Here is a 19,945-nt window from a genome sequence, read left to right on the forward strand (position 1 = left end):
TTTTGTAATTAGCATGTCATTGGTGTATGTATTTGATCTGTGCAAATCACAGATTAAATAGAGCAAATGAACTTTGAAGAGCATTAGTCGTGTTAGGAAAATGGTGACTCATATTTTTGTCAGCGATGTCGGATATCTTGTCAAATTTGAATTGTGGCTGTTAGTCTCTTTGTCAGACTTAAAAGCAGTCTATCAGTTCATATGTCAGATTTAAATGTACGCTGTCAGATATAAATGTATGCTGTCAGTTCGTATGTCAGATTTAAATGTAGACTGTCAGTTCACAATGCAGATTTAAATGTAGACTGTCAGTTCATGTCATATTTAAATGTAGACTGTCAGTTAATATGTCAGATTTAAATGTATGCTGTCAGTTCGTATGTCAGATTTAAATGTAGACTGTCAGTTCATAATGCAGATTTAAATGTATGTTGTCAGTTCGTATGTCAGATTTAAATGTAGACTGTCAGTTCATAATGCATATTTAAATGTATGCTGTCAGTTTTTATGAAATATTTAAATGTATGCTGTCAGTTCACATGTCAGATTTATATGTAGACGTCAGTTCGTATGTCAGAATAAAATGTATGTTGTCAGTTCGTATGTCAGATTTAAAAGTAGTCTGTCAGTTCATAATTCAGATTTAAATGTATGTTGTCAGTTTATATGTAATATTTAAATGTATGCTGTCAGTTCACATGTCAGATTTTTTTGTAGACGTCTGTTCGTATGTCAGATTTAAAAGTACACTGTCAGTTCGTATGTCACATTTAAATATAGACTAATCAGTTCATATGTCAGATTTAAATGTAGGCTGTCAGTTCATATGTCAGATTTAAATGTATGCTGTCAGTTCGTATGTCAGATTTAAATGTAGACTGTCATCTCATATATCAGACTTAAATGTATGCTGTCAGTTCGTATTTCAAATTTAAATGTAGACTGTCAGTTCAAATGTCAGATTTAAATGTATGCTGTCAGTTCATATGTCAGATTTAAATGTTGACTGTTAGTATCTTTGTCAGACTTAAAAGCAGTCTATCAGTTCATTTATTACATTTAAATGTACACTATCAGTTCATATGTCATATTTAAATGTATGCTGTCAGTTCACATGTCAGATCATATCATATGTCACATTTATACTGTCAGTTCATATGTCAGATTTTAATGTATGCTGTCAGTTCATATGTCAGATGTATGTAAAATGTAGAGGTAAAAGGAAGTTAGCCAGTAATGCATTTTTTTAGATTTAAAAGTAAATTGTCATTTCACTTTTCAGATTTAAAAGTAGACTGTCAGTTGAGTGTTATAGATTTGTGCGTAACATAAGGGTAGTATTAATTAGAATTATTTCTATAGAAACTATTAAATGTCAAAATATTCTTATGTTAGATTCTGAATTCTGACATTGACTGTCCTACGAGAATGACACAAACATTTATGAGTCACTTTATATGAATGTAAGGTCTGTGTTTAGTATAATCAACTATTGAGTATATTATATTTTATGTTTTTATTTTAGAGGAATTATATCAATTGATTCTAGTGAATTATTATTTGTTTAGAGGTAAACAGAAGCTTGTCATGTTACATGTGTATGTGTGCAAAACTGATAGGAGACTAGGATGCTAAATTTGGAGTTACTAAAGCTTCATGACGACCGATTAAAGGAGATGGTCCAAAATTGTCTGGAGCCCAGGATCAGTCATTGTACCCTAGCGGAAATAAAAGAAGATATTTTTTTTAAATTATTTTTGATTATACAAATCTACGAATTTACTTTAATTATTTCGAAATAATATTCATTAATTCCCAAGAAATGCAACATTAATGAGGGTAATAATGGCGGATAGATGACCTTTTTTTTAATGCAGTAATCGATTTGACGTTTGCTGTCAATTGTCATGTCATAGTTGCTCTATGGGCGCCATCTTGATATAACTCAAAAACTTGGGGTTTTATTTTATTTATTTCTTTTTATTCAATTAGATTTGTTCACTTCAATAAAATTTAATAAAATCATTGTATTTTTTAAATTTTAATGATACGGGATACAAGAGTGGAATGGACCATCTCCTTTGGAAGATTTTTTTGTCGACTTGATGACTTGAAATTGTCCTGCAATCCTACATACAATGAAGACGTCTCTTCTTACCTCTACCCATAACTATTTTTTTTACTTAGTTAGTTCAGCAAACGATATAAAAGAGGCCGACCATTCCGGAACCCACATGATGAAATTATATATTGTGAATTCTAATCTATATATATAAAAGAAAGTCGTGTTAGTTACTCCACTTATAACTCAAGAACGGCTGAACCGATTTAGCTGAAAATTGGCAGGGAGGTAGTTTAGAGTCAGGAGAAGGACATAGGATACTTTTTTTTTGTAGGGGTAGGGTAGAGGTAGGTGAAAGTTTACATCGAGTTTCACGCGGACGAAGTCGCGGGCGTCCGCTAGTTATTGATATATTATTCAAAAAAATAAAGGATTTTTGCATTTTTTTTCTCTAACGTGCGGCTCAAAATGGTCGGATTTTTTACATTTATTTCAATATCTATGCGATATGACATGTCTTTATAAGTAAGACCTTAATGTTGTGTTTGTGAAGTGAGTTTGCTTGGTTTCCTATAATTTTTTTTTAATATTATATAGATGTTCACTAGGTTTGTACATGTATGTGCGACGGCGAAGTGTATGTTGTATATAGTTAAATAAATAAATAAATTGTGATTTGTACAAAGCATATTGGTTGTTTGTTTTTTTTAATTATTAATTATAGTCCAGTCAATATTTTGGAATTTTAAATACTGATACGCGAATAAGAATACGTGTGGTAGCTCATTTGACTCGTCATGACGTCTAGAAAAATATGCAAATATATTATGGGTTGGGTTATCAACCCATCGGCTCACTGCTGTTTTCGAGTCTCCTCTCAGAATGACGGGTTAGGCCAATAGTCACGATGTTTTCCTTCACCGTTTGAGACACGTGATATTTAATTTCTTAAAATGCACACAACTTCATATTAAAAATTTCATATTTCTGAGGTTGTCCAGAAATCTTCAAGTAGAAAGTTAAATTATGTATTTTTTTTCAAAATTGTAGTTTCGGAGAAAAGGGGGAGAATAGTCTATTTTCTTGAATTACTTGGAAACTATTTATTTTAAAATTACAATAAAAATATTTTTAAAATCCTCTCATCAAGGCCTTTCATATGATGTATCACACAATGCAGGTTTTTTTAAATTTTCCATCTTGCTCCCCCAGAAGTGAATTTCATATTCAAAAATTTCATATTTCTAAGGTTATCCGGAAATCTTTAAGCTAACTTCTGTATTTTATTCAATAAAGGAGGCGGGGAGGGGATGAATGGTCTATTTTCTTGAATAACTTGGAAACTATTTATTTTAAAATTACAATAAAAATATTTTAAAAATCCTCTTATCAAGACCTTTCATTTGATGTATCACAGTTTGTGTTTAAAAGTTTTTTTTTTCAACTTTCCATTTTACCCCCTATAAAAACCCCCCTATTCAAATGTAACCTATGTACAATACATCCCTGTATTTGGGTCACAATTTATATGTGTACCAAATTTCAACTGGATTGGTCCAGTACATTCGGAGAAAACAGACAGACATTAAAATGTGCGCGATGCGGATTCTAAGGGTTCCGTTTTTGTACTACGCACGTTCGGAACCCTAAAAAGAACTGCATTGCCTTAATTTAGAGTTGAAAGTTGTTTAATCTTTAAAACTACCTTTATTAACACAGATATTAAGATTTCTGTCCAAAAGTTCCACTTGTCACTGGTGTTCTTTAGTTATTTCGAAAAAACTGAATTTATATTAAAAGAAAATAGACTATATCAAAGATTATATAGAGTAAACTTTAGTAACTTTAACTTGATTATTGCAAGGAAACAATGCTATATTACCTACTAACTAAAGATTATGTAACCGCTGGATGCAGGTGGCTCAGTATCGTGATGTTTGGAAGTCCCTACAAGAGGCCTATGCTGCAGTGGACGTCCATCGGCTGATATGATGATGATGATGAATTGTTATTAAACTCTATTTTCTTTTATTACAATCACATAAATATAACGATCACATAATACCTACCTTGGTCCTTCTATTGCTATTGCTATAGCGTTCAATATTCTGTTTCTTTCTATATTGTTTAGATTTACAAGACGGAGGTCCTTCGATCCCCGGCTCGGCCGATTGAGGTTTTCTTAATTGGTCCAGGTCTGGCTGGTGGGAGGCTTGGGCCGTGGCTAGTTACCACCCTACCGACAAAGACGTACCGCCAAGCGATTTAGCGTTAGACGTACCGCCAAGCGATTTAGCGTTCCGGTACGATGTCGTGTAGAAACCGAAAGGGGTGTGGATATTCATCCTCCTAACATGTTAGCCCGCTTCCATCTTAGACTCCATCATCACTTACCATCAGGTGTGACAAGGGCTAACTTGTAAAGAATAATAATAATAATAAATAATAGTTCAAAATTCGTAGTCAATATAAATAGGCTTGGATTGTCACTTTAGAAAAGTCAAGTTTGACTATTTGTAGATTCTACCAACGAATTAAGGAAGGCGGGTTCCTCTGTACTGAGCAATAAACTCAAAAAATGTCAATTATCATTGCATAAGATTGTAATCTAAAATTATAGGATTAAATAAAAAAAAATGTAGGCAATAAAAATCATTTAATCATCAATATACAGGAAGAAAATTTTTTTAGTGCGGATATTTTTATATTTTGTACATAAACAAAATTTAATGATCACGTATTTTTTCTTTTTTTTTTTTAACTCAAAAATAACAAAATTATCGTTAGCTAAAGTTATTTACTTTTGAACAGAATTTTAGGGTCACCCTATTGTGCGTTTATTTTATTTTCGTTTGATACCTAAAGGACGTCACCAGATCACTTTTAAGCTGAATATATCTTGTTTAGTAATAATATGTAAATTATTTTGTTATTTTAGAGACATAAATTTAAAAAAAAATTACATTAAATGTATCGAACTGTTTGGAGATTTATATTCTATTAATGATACAGAACCACGAAAAAAAATATCCGCACTAAAGACCGAATCACACTGTATACAAATAAAATCTAGGTTCTTTTAATTTTTGTCATTTTTAAATATTACCAATTATTCCTGACCCTAACAGTTCCGACTATGGGAGGGGCCCAACTAGTCGGAACTGTTAGGAGCATTATGGATCGGCATCGAACTATGACTTCTCAATGAAGAGTCCGGTCTCCACGGTTGAGCTACTGAGGCTTTCTATAGTTAACTAGACATCAGATTATATGCATTTGCATGTTTGCATATTCAAATGCATATGCAAACATGCAAATTGCATATTTACGTACTTTCTTTATTGATGTGCTTAAACGATATTTTGCATTATAGATATGTTTCGTCCCTACAAAATCACCGCAAAAAGTGATACGAATTTAGTTACTCCACTAAGCGCACACATGCACAGTTTTGTGGTTACTTACATTGTATATTTAAGTAGGTAAGTATGTATAGTTTTTACACTTCCTGTTCACATAATTCGACATTGTAGACAATGTTTAGATACTATTTGTTTATATGTATAACTTTCGTTATTTAATAAGCGACTAAATGAAATTAAGACAATTATGCACATTTATCCGCCTCACTTTTGATGATTTAGTGCCCTATTTCTAATATCGTTAAATATCGTTGTTTAGTGGTGTCAAATATTTCCGATGTGTGAGTTTACCTCGATCCCCTCAAAAAATGACAAATAATTTTGTTGGTGAATTTGAGTACGAAATAATTCGAACGGTAATTGGTCTGAGTTACTGTGCGGTGAGGCTAAACGAGCGTGATTTTCACGCTCGTTTAGCCACTCACTTTTTGCGGTGATTTTGTAAGAACGTAACCGATCAATGGTATAAAATTATCATTGCATCACCCTAAATGAAATGAAACCAATTGGGTCTATCTCAGCCTCAGTTTAATTATATATATCATCGTCTAGTCCCGTAGCTTGAACTGCGTGCTGGCGTCCACCTCGTAGGCCGTGCGGTTGAAGCCCTGGCGCGTCAGCTGCTCGCCCACCCAGTCGAACAGCTCGGGCACGCTGGCGTACACACCGGGGATGTTGGCGGCGCCACACTCCAGCCCGTACGCCACCATGCCCACCACGGAGTAGCGCAGGTCGGCGATGTTCTGTGGGACAATTCATCATCATCGTCATATCAGCCGATGGACGTCCACTGCAGGACATAGGCCGTTTGTAAGGACTTCCAAACATCACGATACTGAGCCGCCTGCATCCAGAGAATGTCTGCGACTCGCTTGATGTCGTCAGTCCACCTGGTGGGGGGTCGGCCAACAAGTGAGTAATCTAGCACTGCGCTGACCAACCAGCGGTGGTCAGTATCGGGCAAAACTTTATATGTGGGACAATTATATTGTAAGAAAAGGGTAGTCCGAGAGGAATGCGATGACGCTCGATTATTGTCGGAATCATTTGGTTAGCTCGTGTTGGTTCATGCTGACGATAGGTGGCGCGAATTCTTCCGTGAATAGTGGGGTTTAGAGAGTGGTGACGTCTTTGCGGGAGCGACTGGTGATATAAGGCCCTCGCCGTGCGGTCGGCTTCAGTGTTCTCGTAGCGTTATTGTTGTGTAATCCTTTATGGATTACTTTGGGCTAAGCGGGGAGAATAACCTTGAGCAGTGAAGATGAATGTCTGATATGCATCATCAGGGGATCCCCTAAACCTGCACCCAGAGTCACAAGCCTTTGGGACTGCTCAAGGTTATTCCCTAACATTCTGTAACCAATACCCGGTTACATTTTGATTTCTTAGTTGAGCGGTGCAGTTCGAGATCGAGTTGCGACAGCATCTGACTGTCACTCACTAGGACAGACTGAGACTCACCCCTACTGGACACACGAGCGACGAGCCGCCGTCCCCGAGAAACGTGTCGACCATGGCCTCGTCGCCTGCACACGTGAGCGAGCGGTGCAGCGAGTAGCACGAGCCGAGCTTCGAGTTGCGACAGCATCTGACTGTCACTCACTAGGACAGACTGAGACTCACCCCTACTGGACACACAAGCGACGAGCCGCCGTCCCCGAGACACGTGTCGACCATGGCCTCGCCGCCTGCACACGTGAGCGAGCGGTGCAGCGAGTAGCGCGAGCCGAGCTTCGAGTTGCGGTAGCGGGTCTGGCAGTCGTCATGACCCACGAGAGGCAATGTGATCTGTAAAAAGGCATTATAAAAGATTAGAATAGTCCGAAACGTGTACCTACTGCAGTTTTATCATCTTACGAATCATTAATATCTGATAGTGATAATTATAAAGCAAACATTTATAAGTAAGCATGCCAACACGCATTAGAGGTTTCAATCCTACTTCATGTTCCAATATGGAGTAGGGTGGCGAGTTTGAGCATCAAATCTTCTCCTATAAATGACTGACACAAACAAAAAAAAGATCTTAACGATCGTCTTCATGGAAACTAGCTAGTCTTCATAGATAAGTAGAGTTAAGATTTTTTATTGTATTCTTTATAATTAACAAAAAGCAGAAGAAAAAGCTGAAACCGGTAAGTGGCTCAAGTATGCCTCTCTGACAGAGAGTTACATATTTGTACCTTTTGCCGTGGAGACCCTTCGGCCATGGAGTCGCAGTGGCAAAAAAATTTTCCGTACTATTTCACCGCGGCTTGTTGCCTCGACTGGTGACAGAAGGGCTGGCTCATTTTTTGCGCAAAGGATCAGCCTGGCTGTCCAGCGCGGAAATGCAGCCAGTATTCTTGCCACCATTCCACGTGGGCATGATTTGTATAGTTATTAGGATAAGTTAGCTTAAGTTCCTTATTGTATTCATTAACAAAAAATAATCATGAATTTTGATGAAATATCGAAGAAAATAAGTCGCATGGCTAATCGCCATAAAAGTAATTCCTATCCGAAATCAATAAAGAGGAACTTGGCAATTCGACGCATATTTTTTTTGTTATGTTTGTTACCTCATAACGTACTTAAAAAATGTTTTTTTGGATGAAAGAGATTGACCCCATTAAATTTTTACGAAAATCGATTCTGTAATATTTATTACTATTTTCTATTATTGTATTAGGTAGATTCTGTATTATAAAGCTAAAGAGTTTGTTTGTTTGTTTGATTAAACGCGCTAATCTCAGGAACTACTGGTCCGATTTGAAAAATTCTTTCAGTGTTAGATAGCCCATTTATCGAGGAAGGCTATAGGCTATATATTATCCCCGTATTCTTACGGGAACGGAAACCACGCGGGTGAAACCGCGCGGCGTCAGCTAGTTGTATTATAATCAAACTAACTGTAATATGTGAACCAAAATGCATTAACTGTGACGTTTACGGCCACTATGCTTAGACTACCACAAACAGAAAAATTTCAACAAAAAAAATTTAACCAACTTCAAAGTTGCATTACTCTTTTTGCATTAAAAACGAAATATGACCTTTCTATTAATAGGTTAATGCAGTGCCAAAAAACTAAACAAACTTTAAGAGTTTTGTTCATTGTTTTTTCATTGCCGATGTCACCACCGCACGTCTCTTACCTTCTTGAGCAAGTTGGCGTACTTCTTGCCGCGGGTGAAGTCCTCCCCCCAGCCCATGCTGTAGCAGACGGTCCCGGGGGGCGGCAGCGCCATGCTGAGGCAGGCCACGTTGACGTGCGGCTCCTTTATGAACGGCTCCTTGAGGATCAGCAGCGCTATGTTGTTGTGGACGTGGACTGGACATGAAACACATAATTTATTTAGAACGTCCGGACTCTTTGACCTCCTTAATCCGGCCCTGTCGCAAAGTCCGTTCTTAGCGGACGTCTAAAACTACGTCCCTGCCAAACTTTGTACGTCGAGTGGTTTTCGATATCGTGATGAACTCAGACCAATTAATTACCTTAGGACCTGCCTCGCTAAACGTTACCACTCTGTCAATAGTATATGATCACGATCAAACGTATTTAAACAATCTGCTTTCATATATTTCATGTTTCATTGTGATAAAATTTTACCTCGTCCCGCTCAATAAACAACAGACAATTTGTTGGTGAATTTGAGTGCGATACAAGTCCAAAGGTAATTGGTCCGAGGTGCTAAGTGACCTTTCGCCTTTAGGATATACTAGCGGCGGTCCACGACTCCGGCCGCGTGAAAATCGATGTGAACTTTCAACCCCTATTTCACCTACTATTATTTATACGTACATGTATAAAATAATATTATAAAATAAATAGTCTGTAATCATTTTACAAAAAAAAATAACTCAAAACACAACGAATTGTATTAAAAAAATAAAATTAAAAAACATGAAAAATTAAGTTTTATTTACAAATATTTAATTCCTATTTTCCACCATCTGATTTAATTTTCGCAATAAAAAGTATCCTATAACCCCCTTCATAATAAAATGAAATGAAAATACCATTTTGAGTACACCGAAAAATTATAAAAATTAAGAATACAAAAGCAATAAATTAAGTAAGTAATTACTAAAGGCGACCTTATCGCTAAGAAGCGATCTCCCGCAAGTCCCACAGGTAATTTAATAAATATTCATATTTAGGGAAGGGTGTACACACGAAAAGGGAAAAAGGAATATAAAATACACAAAAAACAATTAAAACAACCTAAATAAATATACCAAACTTATATACACCCTCTTCAAATTATGATTTCCGACAGACAAAAAAATATATATTTTGGTTTCAAAATTTCAAAATATCTTCAATGTACAAAATTGGACCCGCTACAGTTTTATTATAAGTAGATTATATATTATGAGGTGGATGGTACCTCTAAAGAAGTCTTCGTGGATGATGATCTTACTGACTGCTCTCTCCTGGTGCATGTATATCTCGTTCTCGGTCTGCGTGTCCCACTCGCCGGCGCGGCACTTCAACTGGAATGGGGATGATGACTAGGTTATAGTGGACTGAAGGTTTATTTTTATAATAAACTAGCTGCCGCCGCGCGGTTTCACCCGCGTGGTTCCTGTTCCCGTAGGAATACGGGGATAATTTATAGCCTATAGCCTTCCTCGATAAATGGGCTATCTAACACTGAACGAATTTTTCAAATCGGACCAGTAGTTCCTGAGATTATCGCGTTCAATCAAACAAACAAACAAACTCTTCAGCTTTATAATATTAATATACATTCGGGTAAATAAGGTGATTGTTAACTAATTTATACATAAAAAGCAAAGATTGTCTGGATATTTGCAAAATAAATAAGATTATAAAATTTTAAAATCTATTAAAAATATTTTATCGTAATTAGATGACAATTCATACAGTTTTAGATTCCTTACATTAAATGTGTCATTTTTTAAAAAATAACTATAAACATAAACGCAGAAATAACAAAGATATTAGTAATTTTGTTTAAACGCCCATACAAATCTATCAATCATCAAGTTCGACGTCATTAATTCGTACAATTTTGTATGGGGCGTTTTTCAGGGATCCGCGGCAGCGTAGCAAATCTAACCCTTTAAATCCCTGTAGCTCCGAAAGTAATGATCGCAGATACCCTGTTACTTTTACAAAATTGCTTTACTATTAGCATACTCTTAATTTATATACAATTTAAAAAACTGTCATCATCCCTATTGATATTTTTGCATCATCAGCATCATCATCGTCATGTGAGGTCTTCATCACCATAATTTTTACAGGAAGATTTATCTTTTTTACTTATCGTATCTAAGCATACTTCAAATAAATACATTTTGACTTTATAAAGCACTGTTTAGCGTAAAAGGAAAAACTCTAGGAAAAGCAAAAAGCTCACCTCACTGGGATCCAAGTTATCCACTTTGTGTGCGACAGTCATCACCACGGACGGATGGATGATCGTTCCTCCACCCAGATAGTTCTCATCCAACCAGCCAGACGGTCTGAACCATACACAAATACGAATTCATTAACAGTGGAATTTATAGAATTTGTAGGGGCACCCCCAGGGGATCATAAAGCCGCCGCCGCCGCTTTTACCTCTATTTGTTTGAGAATTTAACTCTCCCCTGGGGGTGCCTCTACAACGTCTATTAATTTCACTGTAAGTTTCGTTGCAAACTGCCACGCCAAAGCCACAAGTGGTTGAAAGAAATACAAAACATTTATTTAAAAAAATGTACCACACACTACAATAAATAAGCACTCAGACGAATTATGTAGGGACCTGTACCCCTCTGTCAAAGTAAAAGATCAACGATCGAGGCGTTTACAAATACTGCGTCTTTAAAATTGATTGTCGTTGTAATCGCTTTCGTCTTTTATAAAGATATATATATCTTCTTAAAAATGCCCAGTGGATCAACGACTGGCTATTGATCCAGTGGATCAACGACTGTAAAGACACAATCGATTGTAAAGACACAATCGACTGGCCATTGCTTCAGTGGATTAACGACTGGCTGTTGATCCAGTGGATCAACGACTGGCTATTGATCCAGTGGATCAACGACTGGCTATTGATCCAGTGGATTAACGACTAGCTATTGATCCAGTGGATCAACTACTGGATATTTTATTGATCCAATGCATATACGATTGGTTATTCATTGATCCAATAGATCAACGACTGGCCATTGATTAAGTGGATCAACGACTGGCTGTTGATCCAGTGGATCAACGAATGGCTATTGATCCAGTGGATCGACGAGGCAGTTGTCAAGGTATAGGTAGTTCTTCTATTCCCAAAACTCATGTATGTGTCTTTATAAAACCTTATAAAAGAACTTCCCAAAAGCTAGCTGGTACTCACCCACTCTTCAGCAAAGCCACCATCCAGGGGAACTCGCCATAGTCGGCATAACCACTCTTGGAGCTGCCGGTCTTCTCGCGGAAGACGCTGGCGCCAGGGTTGCTGAAGCCGCAGCCCACCTCCTGCGTCGGCTCGGGCTTCTTGGGCTTAGACCGCGTGCGGTTGGGCGGGCAGCAGACTTCGAGGTAGTGGCATGGGTTACCTTCCCTGGAAATATGTATTATATCACTTAAGGTGGAAGAGCGAGGACCCTGACATACAGGTTTTTAAAAGGAGATGGTCCAAAATTGTATGGCGCCTAGGTCCAGTCATTGTACTCTAGCGGAAATAAAAGAAAATATTTATTTTAACTGTTTTTGATTATACAAATCTACGAATTTACTTTAATTCTTTCGAAATATTCATTATCTCCCAAGAAATGCCACACTAATACGGGTAATAATGACGGATTGATGACGTTTTCAATGCAGTAATCGATTTGACGTTTGCTGTCAATTGTCATGTCATAGTTGCTGTAAGGCCGCCATTTTGATATAACTCAAAAACTTGGGTTTTAATTTTATTTATTTCTTTTTATTTAGTTACATTTATTCATTTTAATCAATTTTAATAAGATTCTTGTATTTTTTATTATAATGATACGGGGTACAAGAGTGAAATGAAAATGGACCATCTCCTTTACTTCAGGGTCTCATATACAATTCAGGGACTCAAAAAGATGGCTACAATCTCACCTGATTTTAAGTGACTACAATCTCACCTGATTTTAAGTGACTACAATCTCACCTGATTTTGAGTGATGATGCAATTAATGATGGAAGCGGGCTAACTTGTCAGGATGAGAATGAAAATCCACACCCCTTTCGGTTTCTACACGACCGGAAAGCTAAATCGCATGGCGGTACGTCTATGCTGGTAGGGTAATAAGCCACGGCCGAAGCCTCCCAGCCAGACCTGGACCAATTAAGAAAACTTCAATCGTCTCAACCAGGGATCGCACCCAGGACCTCCGTTTTGTAAATCTACTCATTCCACTGCGCCACGAAAGCCGTCATTCAAGGAAGAAGAGCGAGATCCTGACATAGAGGGTTTCGCTGGCAGGTGGCTCAGTATCGTGATGTTTGGAAGTTCCTACAAAAGGCCTATGTCCTGCAGTGGACGTCCATCGGCTGATGTGATGATGATGATGACTATAATAGGATATTACGAGTATAATGAAATATATCTAAGACCATATTTCAGTCATCAGTTTTTTTTTTTTTTTGTTTAATTAATTTGTTTAATTTTATAATTTATTTGTATATTTTTTATTTTTATTATTATTATTTTCATTGTAATTATTTAACAATTTAATCAATGGGACACTTGATGTAAATGTAATTTGTCGTTTTAAGTGTAGGTAGTTTAATTTTTAAGTTTAACCGGACAACAAACAACAATGCTGTATATACCTTTAAAAGATGGCTTCGTTTAGCACTACAACTTTTTAAGTTTACCTATGTCTAGATTTTATTATTAATGTTTCTTGTTGTCATTGTTGGTATATCAATTAAATAAATAAATAAATAAAAATATTTATGTCCCTGCCTGTTTCGAAGGGTTTCGAAGATAAGTGATCGAATTGTTCGTCCGTACCTCAATATGAAGTTGGTACTCGTGTCCAATTTCTCCGGCTCTTTATTACAGTTGGAGGCTTTCGTACAAAAGCCATTTTCTTGAGTGTCTTCCGTCACACAGGCCCTTTGATTTTTGTCTGCGAAACAAGAAAAACTGCATTTAATTACGTCACTTTACGGATAGGGGAATTTTGCGGGATTTTTTTGGAGTGGGTACGCCATCGATAGTCGATCGTTAGATGGGCCCTGAAGCGTCGCGGATTTGTCATTGGTTTCGCAAATACTTAGGTACGAATGAAAAGTAACAACTTTCTCATTATATTCGTTTTGTGGCTTGTGTTTTTATACTTCTAAAATGATCACGAACACATAATTAAGGAATTAAACAGGAAAAAAGCAGTAAAATATTTTTTAAGTCACAGTATGCGCTTGTTGCATACTAAGTTAAGATGTGCGTGCACGTCTTTGAGTAATGACATAAAATTGTGCGTTTTTTAATATGGAGGGGCCCATCTAACGATTTATATCGATGGGTACGACAATAGTCATTGCAGAGTCCTGTATCGCGGAATGAAACGAAATGGAACGAAACGAAATAAAACGAAACGAATGAAATTAATGAAATGAAATGAATAAAACGGATGAAATTAAAATACTCTCTATTATACACCTAAAATTATAAAACAAAGAATACAAAATTAAGTAGCTACAATAGGCGACCTTATCGCTAAAAAGCAATCTCTCCCAGGCAATCTAATAGAGGAAATAATAAACAATCATAATATTTACAGAAGGGTGTATAAACGAAAATAGAAAAATTAAACTATGGTATCATTTCATCCATGTCTACATTACTAAGCTACCCCGCTCATCTATTCGTTAGTAACAAACTTACTATTAGTTTTAGCAGGTGATAAATTGAGACCGCCCCCGCTACCGCTTCCGCTACCGCTACCGCTCCCGCCACCGCTACCGCCACCGCTGCCAAAACGGCTATCGGGTGATTGTGAGATGCCTGCATCTTTCTTGTACAGCTCTGTGAGCCATGCTATCGCCTTGTCCTCGTCCGCCTTCTGAGCGCAGACCGTACTGCAGAACAGCACCACGACGGGGAGACACCACCTGGTAATATTTAATATTTTGATATCACAGAACCACAGAGTAACCAAAGTGAGTTTACAAACAGTGGGTGAACCCGGTGAGAACCCCAAAAAAAAATGACAACGACTTTGAGTGGTAAAATAATTTTAATGTGAATATTCATAATTTGAACCGGTGTGTATGCCTATCTCTCTCACTCTCTCTCTTTCGCTCTGTCTCTCTCGCTCTTAGGCGGGCTAACTGTGCTCGAGTGGAAGGGACGCGTGCCTTTCACTTTTTATGTCTGTCTCTCTCGCTCTTAGGCGGGCTAACCATGCCCGAGTGGAAGGGACGCGTGCCTCTCACTCGCTCTCATTGTGAGCGCATAAAGTGAGCGGAGCGTAACGCAGTTTCTTGAAGTGTCACCCGGCAAACCAATTTATAAGACGTTGTCACGTCAAAACAAACGACACGCGCGTGTTAGAATAATCATGGTTTAACTGTTCGATGATTATTCTTAATTATTTTCATAATATTTCTACTGTCTAATTTTAAATATGAATAATGTAAGTCATTATTCATGGTTTCCTTACAAGTATCACGATTCACGACGTTACATGATGGATATTGTAGATTAAATTAATGGTATTCTTCTAGAATATATTGGTACTACAATTCCCTAAATATTGTTTAAGGAATATTAATAATTTAGATTAGATAGAATGTTAAGTTACTAGCTATTGTAATGAAACCTATTTGCAAAGTAGTATCATGACAAGTCTAATGACATTATCTATTTGATAATTATTAGAGATTATTGTACTACGTTAATTAATTTTGCATTTTATAAGCAGTGTTTAGTTATATAGACTTAGCATATAGTTCGGATTTAAATTATGCTATGATCGTAAAATAAATAAAGTGTGGGTTTGACTTAAGCTGCTTAAATCTAACACGCGCGACTCCTTGACATCCACATAATGTTGCTATCTGCAAACTTTTTTTCAATATTTACCCTAAAAATTTGTAAGGAATATTTACTTATAAAATAATTATTTTTTTCGAATGTTTAAATATTATCATGTGTGTACTTTAAGAATTATCAGTCAAATAAAAATCAGTCATTATTCAAAACTCAAATATCAAACCCAATAGTGTAAAAAACATTTGATGTACATTTATTGCCTAATTTTTAAGAAAAAAAAGAAAAAAAAGAAAAAAAGAAGAAAAATGGTTTCAACGGCCTCACCGCGCGGTTTGTTAGGACTCTTTCTGTATCATTCTCTATTCTGTGTCACATACAGACACTAATTTATTTATCTACTAGCAGACGCCGCACGGTTTCTGTTCCCGTAGGAATATATAGGGTATATTTTATTCCTGTATTATCCCTGGATATTGTAGCTTTCGAAGAGTGAATTATTCAAATCGGTTCAATAGTTTTAGAGCCTATACAATACATGCAAACAAACAAATATTTCCTCTTTATAAAATTAGTATAGACTAGCGGATGCCCGCGACTTCGTCCGCGTGTTAATCGATGTTAACTTTTAACCCCTATTTCAACCCCCTAAATTTATATATTCCAATGTTCCCACATTGGAAAAAACAATGAAATGTCACAGATTAATCAATAATATCCCGTCACGGATACGAAAAACGAATACGTTCTCTTGTCAGTACGATACGAACCGTCGAATCGGTTATTTTTAATAATAATCAAGATGGCGTCTTATGTTTTTAAATATTTTAAAAACTTTTAACAAAAACTATAGACATAAGATGGATTATTTTATTATTGGTTTATTATTGGTTATTGATTATTATATTAATTTATGTAATTGTTGTTTGTGTTAAATTTTGAAATACAAATTATGAAAAAAAAATGATGCCAAGGAGACGCGTGACTTTTGTTTTTTTTTATGGTTTGCACCGGCTTCAGCGCGCAGTTTTTATAGTCTCTGGTTACTCTGTGTGAAATGTAAATGCTTTTTAACAGACTCCAAAAAAAAAAGGAGGCTCAATTCGACGCGTATGTTTTTTTTTTTAATATTTGTTACCTCAGAACTTCGTCATTTCGTAACCAATTTACCGCACACTATTTTTCGCTTTTATTTTTGTGATTTTGAAGTCGGTTCAATTTTTTTGTTTAATTCTCATTCAAGTGAAATTCTTCAGAGTTTTTGATGTTTTTTTTTCGGAAACACCAGATAAAGTGAGATTGTGGATTACATTTTATTAATTTTAGCTTATTATTATTTACACACGTAAGGGGCCCTTGTAGATAAGGACCCCTTATCATTGATATGGTAGTAGCTACGTCCTTACTTAGAACACAAACTTTCAATTTTTATTTATTTATTTTATTTTAATACTCTTTATACACCACAATGATTAAAAAAACAAGCAAAACAGAAACATAAGAAGAAGTAGACTACAAAAGGCGACCTTATCGCTTAATAGCGATCTCTTCCAGGCAACCTTAGGCTTAAATGACTTCTTTAATGTTCCTACCGGGCAACACTAATTTAAAAAAAAACAAGCAAAACAGAAACATAAGAAGAAGTAGAATGCAAAAGGCGGCCTTATCGCTTAGTAGCGATCTCTACCAGGCAACCTTAGGCTTATATGACATCTTTAATATTCCTACCGGGCAACAATAATTAAAAAAAACAAGCAAAACAAAACCATAAGAAGAAAACAAAAGGCGGCCTTATCGCTTAGTAGCGATCTCTTCCAGACAACCTTAGGCTTATTTGACATCTTTAATGTTCCTACCGGGCAACAATAATTTAAAAAAAACAAGCAAAACAAAAACATAAGAAGAAGTAGAATACAAAAGGCTGCCTTATCGCTTAGTAGTGGTCTTTTCCAGGCAACCTTAGGCTTAAATGACTTCTTTAATGTTCCTACCGAGCAAAACAGAAACATAAGAAGAAGTAGAATACAAAGGCGGCCTTATCTCTTAGTAGCGATCTCTTCCAGGCAACCTTAGGCTTATAAGACATTTTTAATGTTCCTACCGGCCAACAATAATTTAAAAAAAAACAAGCAAAACAGAAACATGACAAAAATTAGAATACAAAAGGCGGCCTTATCGCTTAATAGCGATCTCTTCCAGGCAACCTTAGGTTTATTTGACATCTTTAATGTTCCTACCGAGCAAAACAGAAACATAAGAAGAAGTAGAATACAAAGGCGGCCTTATCTCTTAGTAGCGATCTCTTCCAGGCAACCTTAGGCTTATAAGACATCTTTAATGTTCCTACCGGCCAACAATAATTAAAAAATAAAAACAAGCAAAACAGAAACATGACAAAAATTAGAATACAAAAGGCGGCCTTATCGCTTAGTAGCGATCTCTTCCAGGCAACTTTAGGCTGAAAATCTTTAATGTTCCTACCGAGCAACAATAATTAAAAAAAAACAAGCAAAACAAAAACATAAGAAGAAGTAGACTACAAAAGGCGGCTTTATCGCTTAGTAGCGATCTCTTCCAGGCAACCTTAGGCTTATTTGACATCTTTAATGTTCCTACCGGGCAACAATAATTTAAAAAAAAACTAGCAAAACAGAAACATAAGAAGAAGTAGACTACAAAAGGCGGCCTTATCGCTTAGTAGCGATCTCTTCCAGGCAACCTTAGGTTTATTTGACATCTTTAATGTCCCTACCGGACAACAATAATTAAAAAAAACAAGCAAAACAAAAACATAAGAAGAAGTAGACTACAAAAGGCGGCTTTATCGCTTAGTAGCGATCTCTTCCAGGCAACCTTAGGTTTATTTGACATCTTTAATGTCCCTACCGGACAACAATAATTAAAAAAAACAAGCAAAACAGAAACATAAGAAGAAGTAGACTACAAAAGGCGACCTTATCGCTTAATAGCGATCTCTTCCAGGCAACCTTAGGTTTATTTGACATCTTTAACGTTCCTACCGAGCAAAACAGAAACATAAGAAGAAGTAGAATACAAAGGCGGCCTTATCTCTTAGTAGCGATCTCTTCCAGGCAACCTTAGGCTTATAAGACATTTTTAATGTTCCTACCGGCCAACAATAATTTAAAAAAAAACAAGCAAAACAGAAACATGACAAAAATTAGAATACAAAAGGCGGCCTTATCGCTTAGTAGTGGTCTCTTTCAGGCAACCTTAAGCTTATATGACATCTTTAATGTTCCTACCGGTCAACCACGAATCATTCGGCTAACACTTTTGTTTCGCAGACAACCGTTATTTCGGTTCTACTTATTTGATGAGATCTATATAATAATAATAATATTTAAGACTATAATAAAAAGGAAAGATTTGATCGTTTGTTTGTATGTTTTGAATAGGCTCCGAAACTACTGAGCAGATTTAAAAATTTCTTTCACAGTTGGGAAGCTACACTATCCCCGAGTGCTATAGGCTATATTTTACCAGTTTACGGGAACGGGAACCACACGGGTGAAACCGGCGTGCGTGTTCTAGTTATCAAATAATAAGCTTATATTACGCTGTTAATTATTCGCTACTATCTAAAGAATAATATTTTCTTCACAAGTTGAAGGACTTAGCAAATCTCGATCATATTAATAATAATCAAAAACGCATAATTAACAATTTGTAGCTAATTAATAAGTAAATTACTAATAGAAAAATACCAAATTAAAGACAATACTCACCTCATTTTAACGATTAAACTAAGATTGGTTCAAACAAACAAACTAAAATAAACTAAAATGAAGGAAACCCGCGAGTTTAAACAAGCCACTGGTCCGATGGTCTCGTGGAACCGGACTGTTCTGTTGGTCAGTCAGATTCACATACAAGGAAAATGAAAAAAAAAACGAACTGTACACATTAGTGATGTGCTTGTACAGATTTTTTGATATTTATTATATCGATGTTATACGGCGCAAATAATGAAATGAAATTACTCTTTATTGTGCACCGAAAATTATAAAATAAATAAATTAAGTAGGTACAGGCGACCTTATCGCTAAAAAGCGATCTCTCCCAGCCAACCTATAAATAGCGGAAATATTAAATAATCATATATACTTCCCTATATGCACGGTGTACACACGAAAAGAGAAAAAGGAATATTAAAAAAAACACAAACTTAATTAAAATAAATATACCAAAATTAATTACACCTACGTATAAATATACATATAAGCAATCTCGTCGGAGATTACGTCATCATCATCATCATTATCAACCCATATTCGGCTCACTGCTGAGCTCGAGTCTCCTCTTAGAATGAGAGGGGTTAGGCCAATAGTCCACCACGCTGGCCCAATTGGCAGACTTCACACACGCAGAGAATTAAGAAACTCTCTGGCGTGCAGTTTTCCTCACGATGTTATCCTTCACCGTTTGAGACAAGCGATATTTAATTTCTTATAATGCACACAACTGAAAAG

The 19,945-nt window shown here is 36.2% G+C and overlaps 1 protein-coding gene across 2 annotated transcripts; it reads right to left on the minus strand.

Moving 5' to 3' along the window:
* Window positions 1-5,995: 5,995 nt before the first annotated feature.
* LOC112053451 (phenoloxidase-activating factor 2) lies at window positions 5,996-19,337 on the minus strand. 2 transcript variants are annotated; one of them, XM_052890015.1, is made up of 9 exons: window positions 19,202-19,337; window positions 14,466-14,572; window positions 13,470-13,587; window positions 11,835-12,041; window positions 10,860-10,965; window positions 9,861-9,966; window positions 8,622-8,797; window positions 7,108-7,272; window positions 5,996-6,227 (listed from the first exon to the last, which is right to left on the minus strand). In XM_052890015.1, the coding sequence occupies exons 1-9, from the start codon at window positions 19,204-19,206 to the stop codon at window positions 6,033-6,035; spliced, it is 1,185 nt and encodes a 394-aa protein (XP_052745975.1). In that variant the 5' UTR covers window positions 19,207-19,337; the 3' UTR covers window positions 5,996-6,032. The 2 variants fall into 2 exon arrangements, with proteins under 2 accessions (XP_052745975.1, XP_023948626.2); XM_024092858.2 differs by having other exon boundaries at window positions 14,346-14,572.
* Between the last annotated feature and the right edge of the window lie 608 nt (window positions 19,338-19,945).

Source organism: Bicyclus anynana, chromosome 26 (assembly GCF_947172395.1).
Source record: "Bicyclus anynana chromosome 26, ilBicAnyn1.1, whole genome shotgun sequence".
In the NCBI taxonomy this organism is placed as follows: Eukaryota; Metazoa; Arthropoda; class Insecta; order Lepidoptera; family Nymphalidae; genus Bicyclus; species Bicyclus anynana.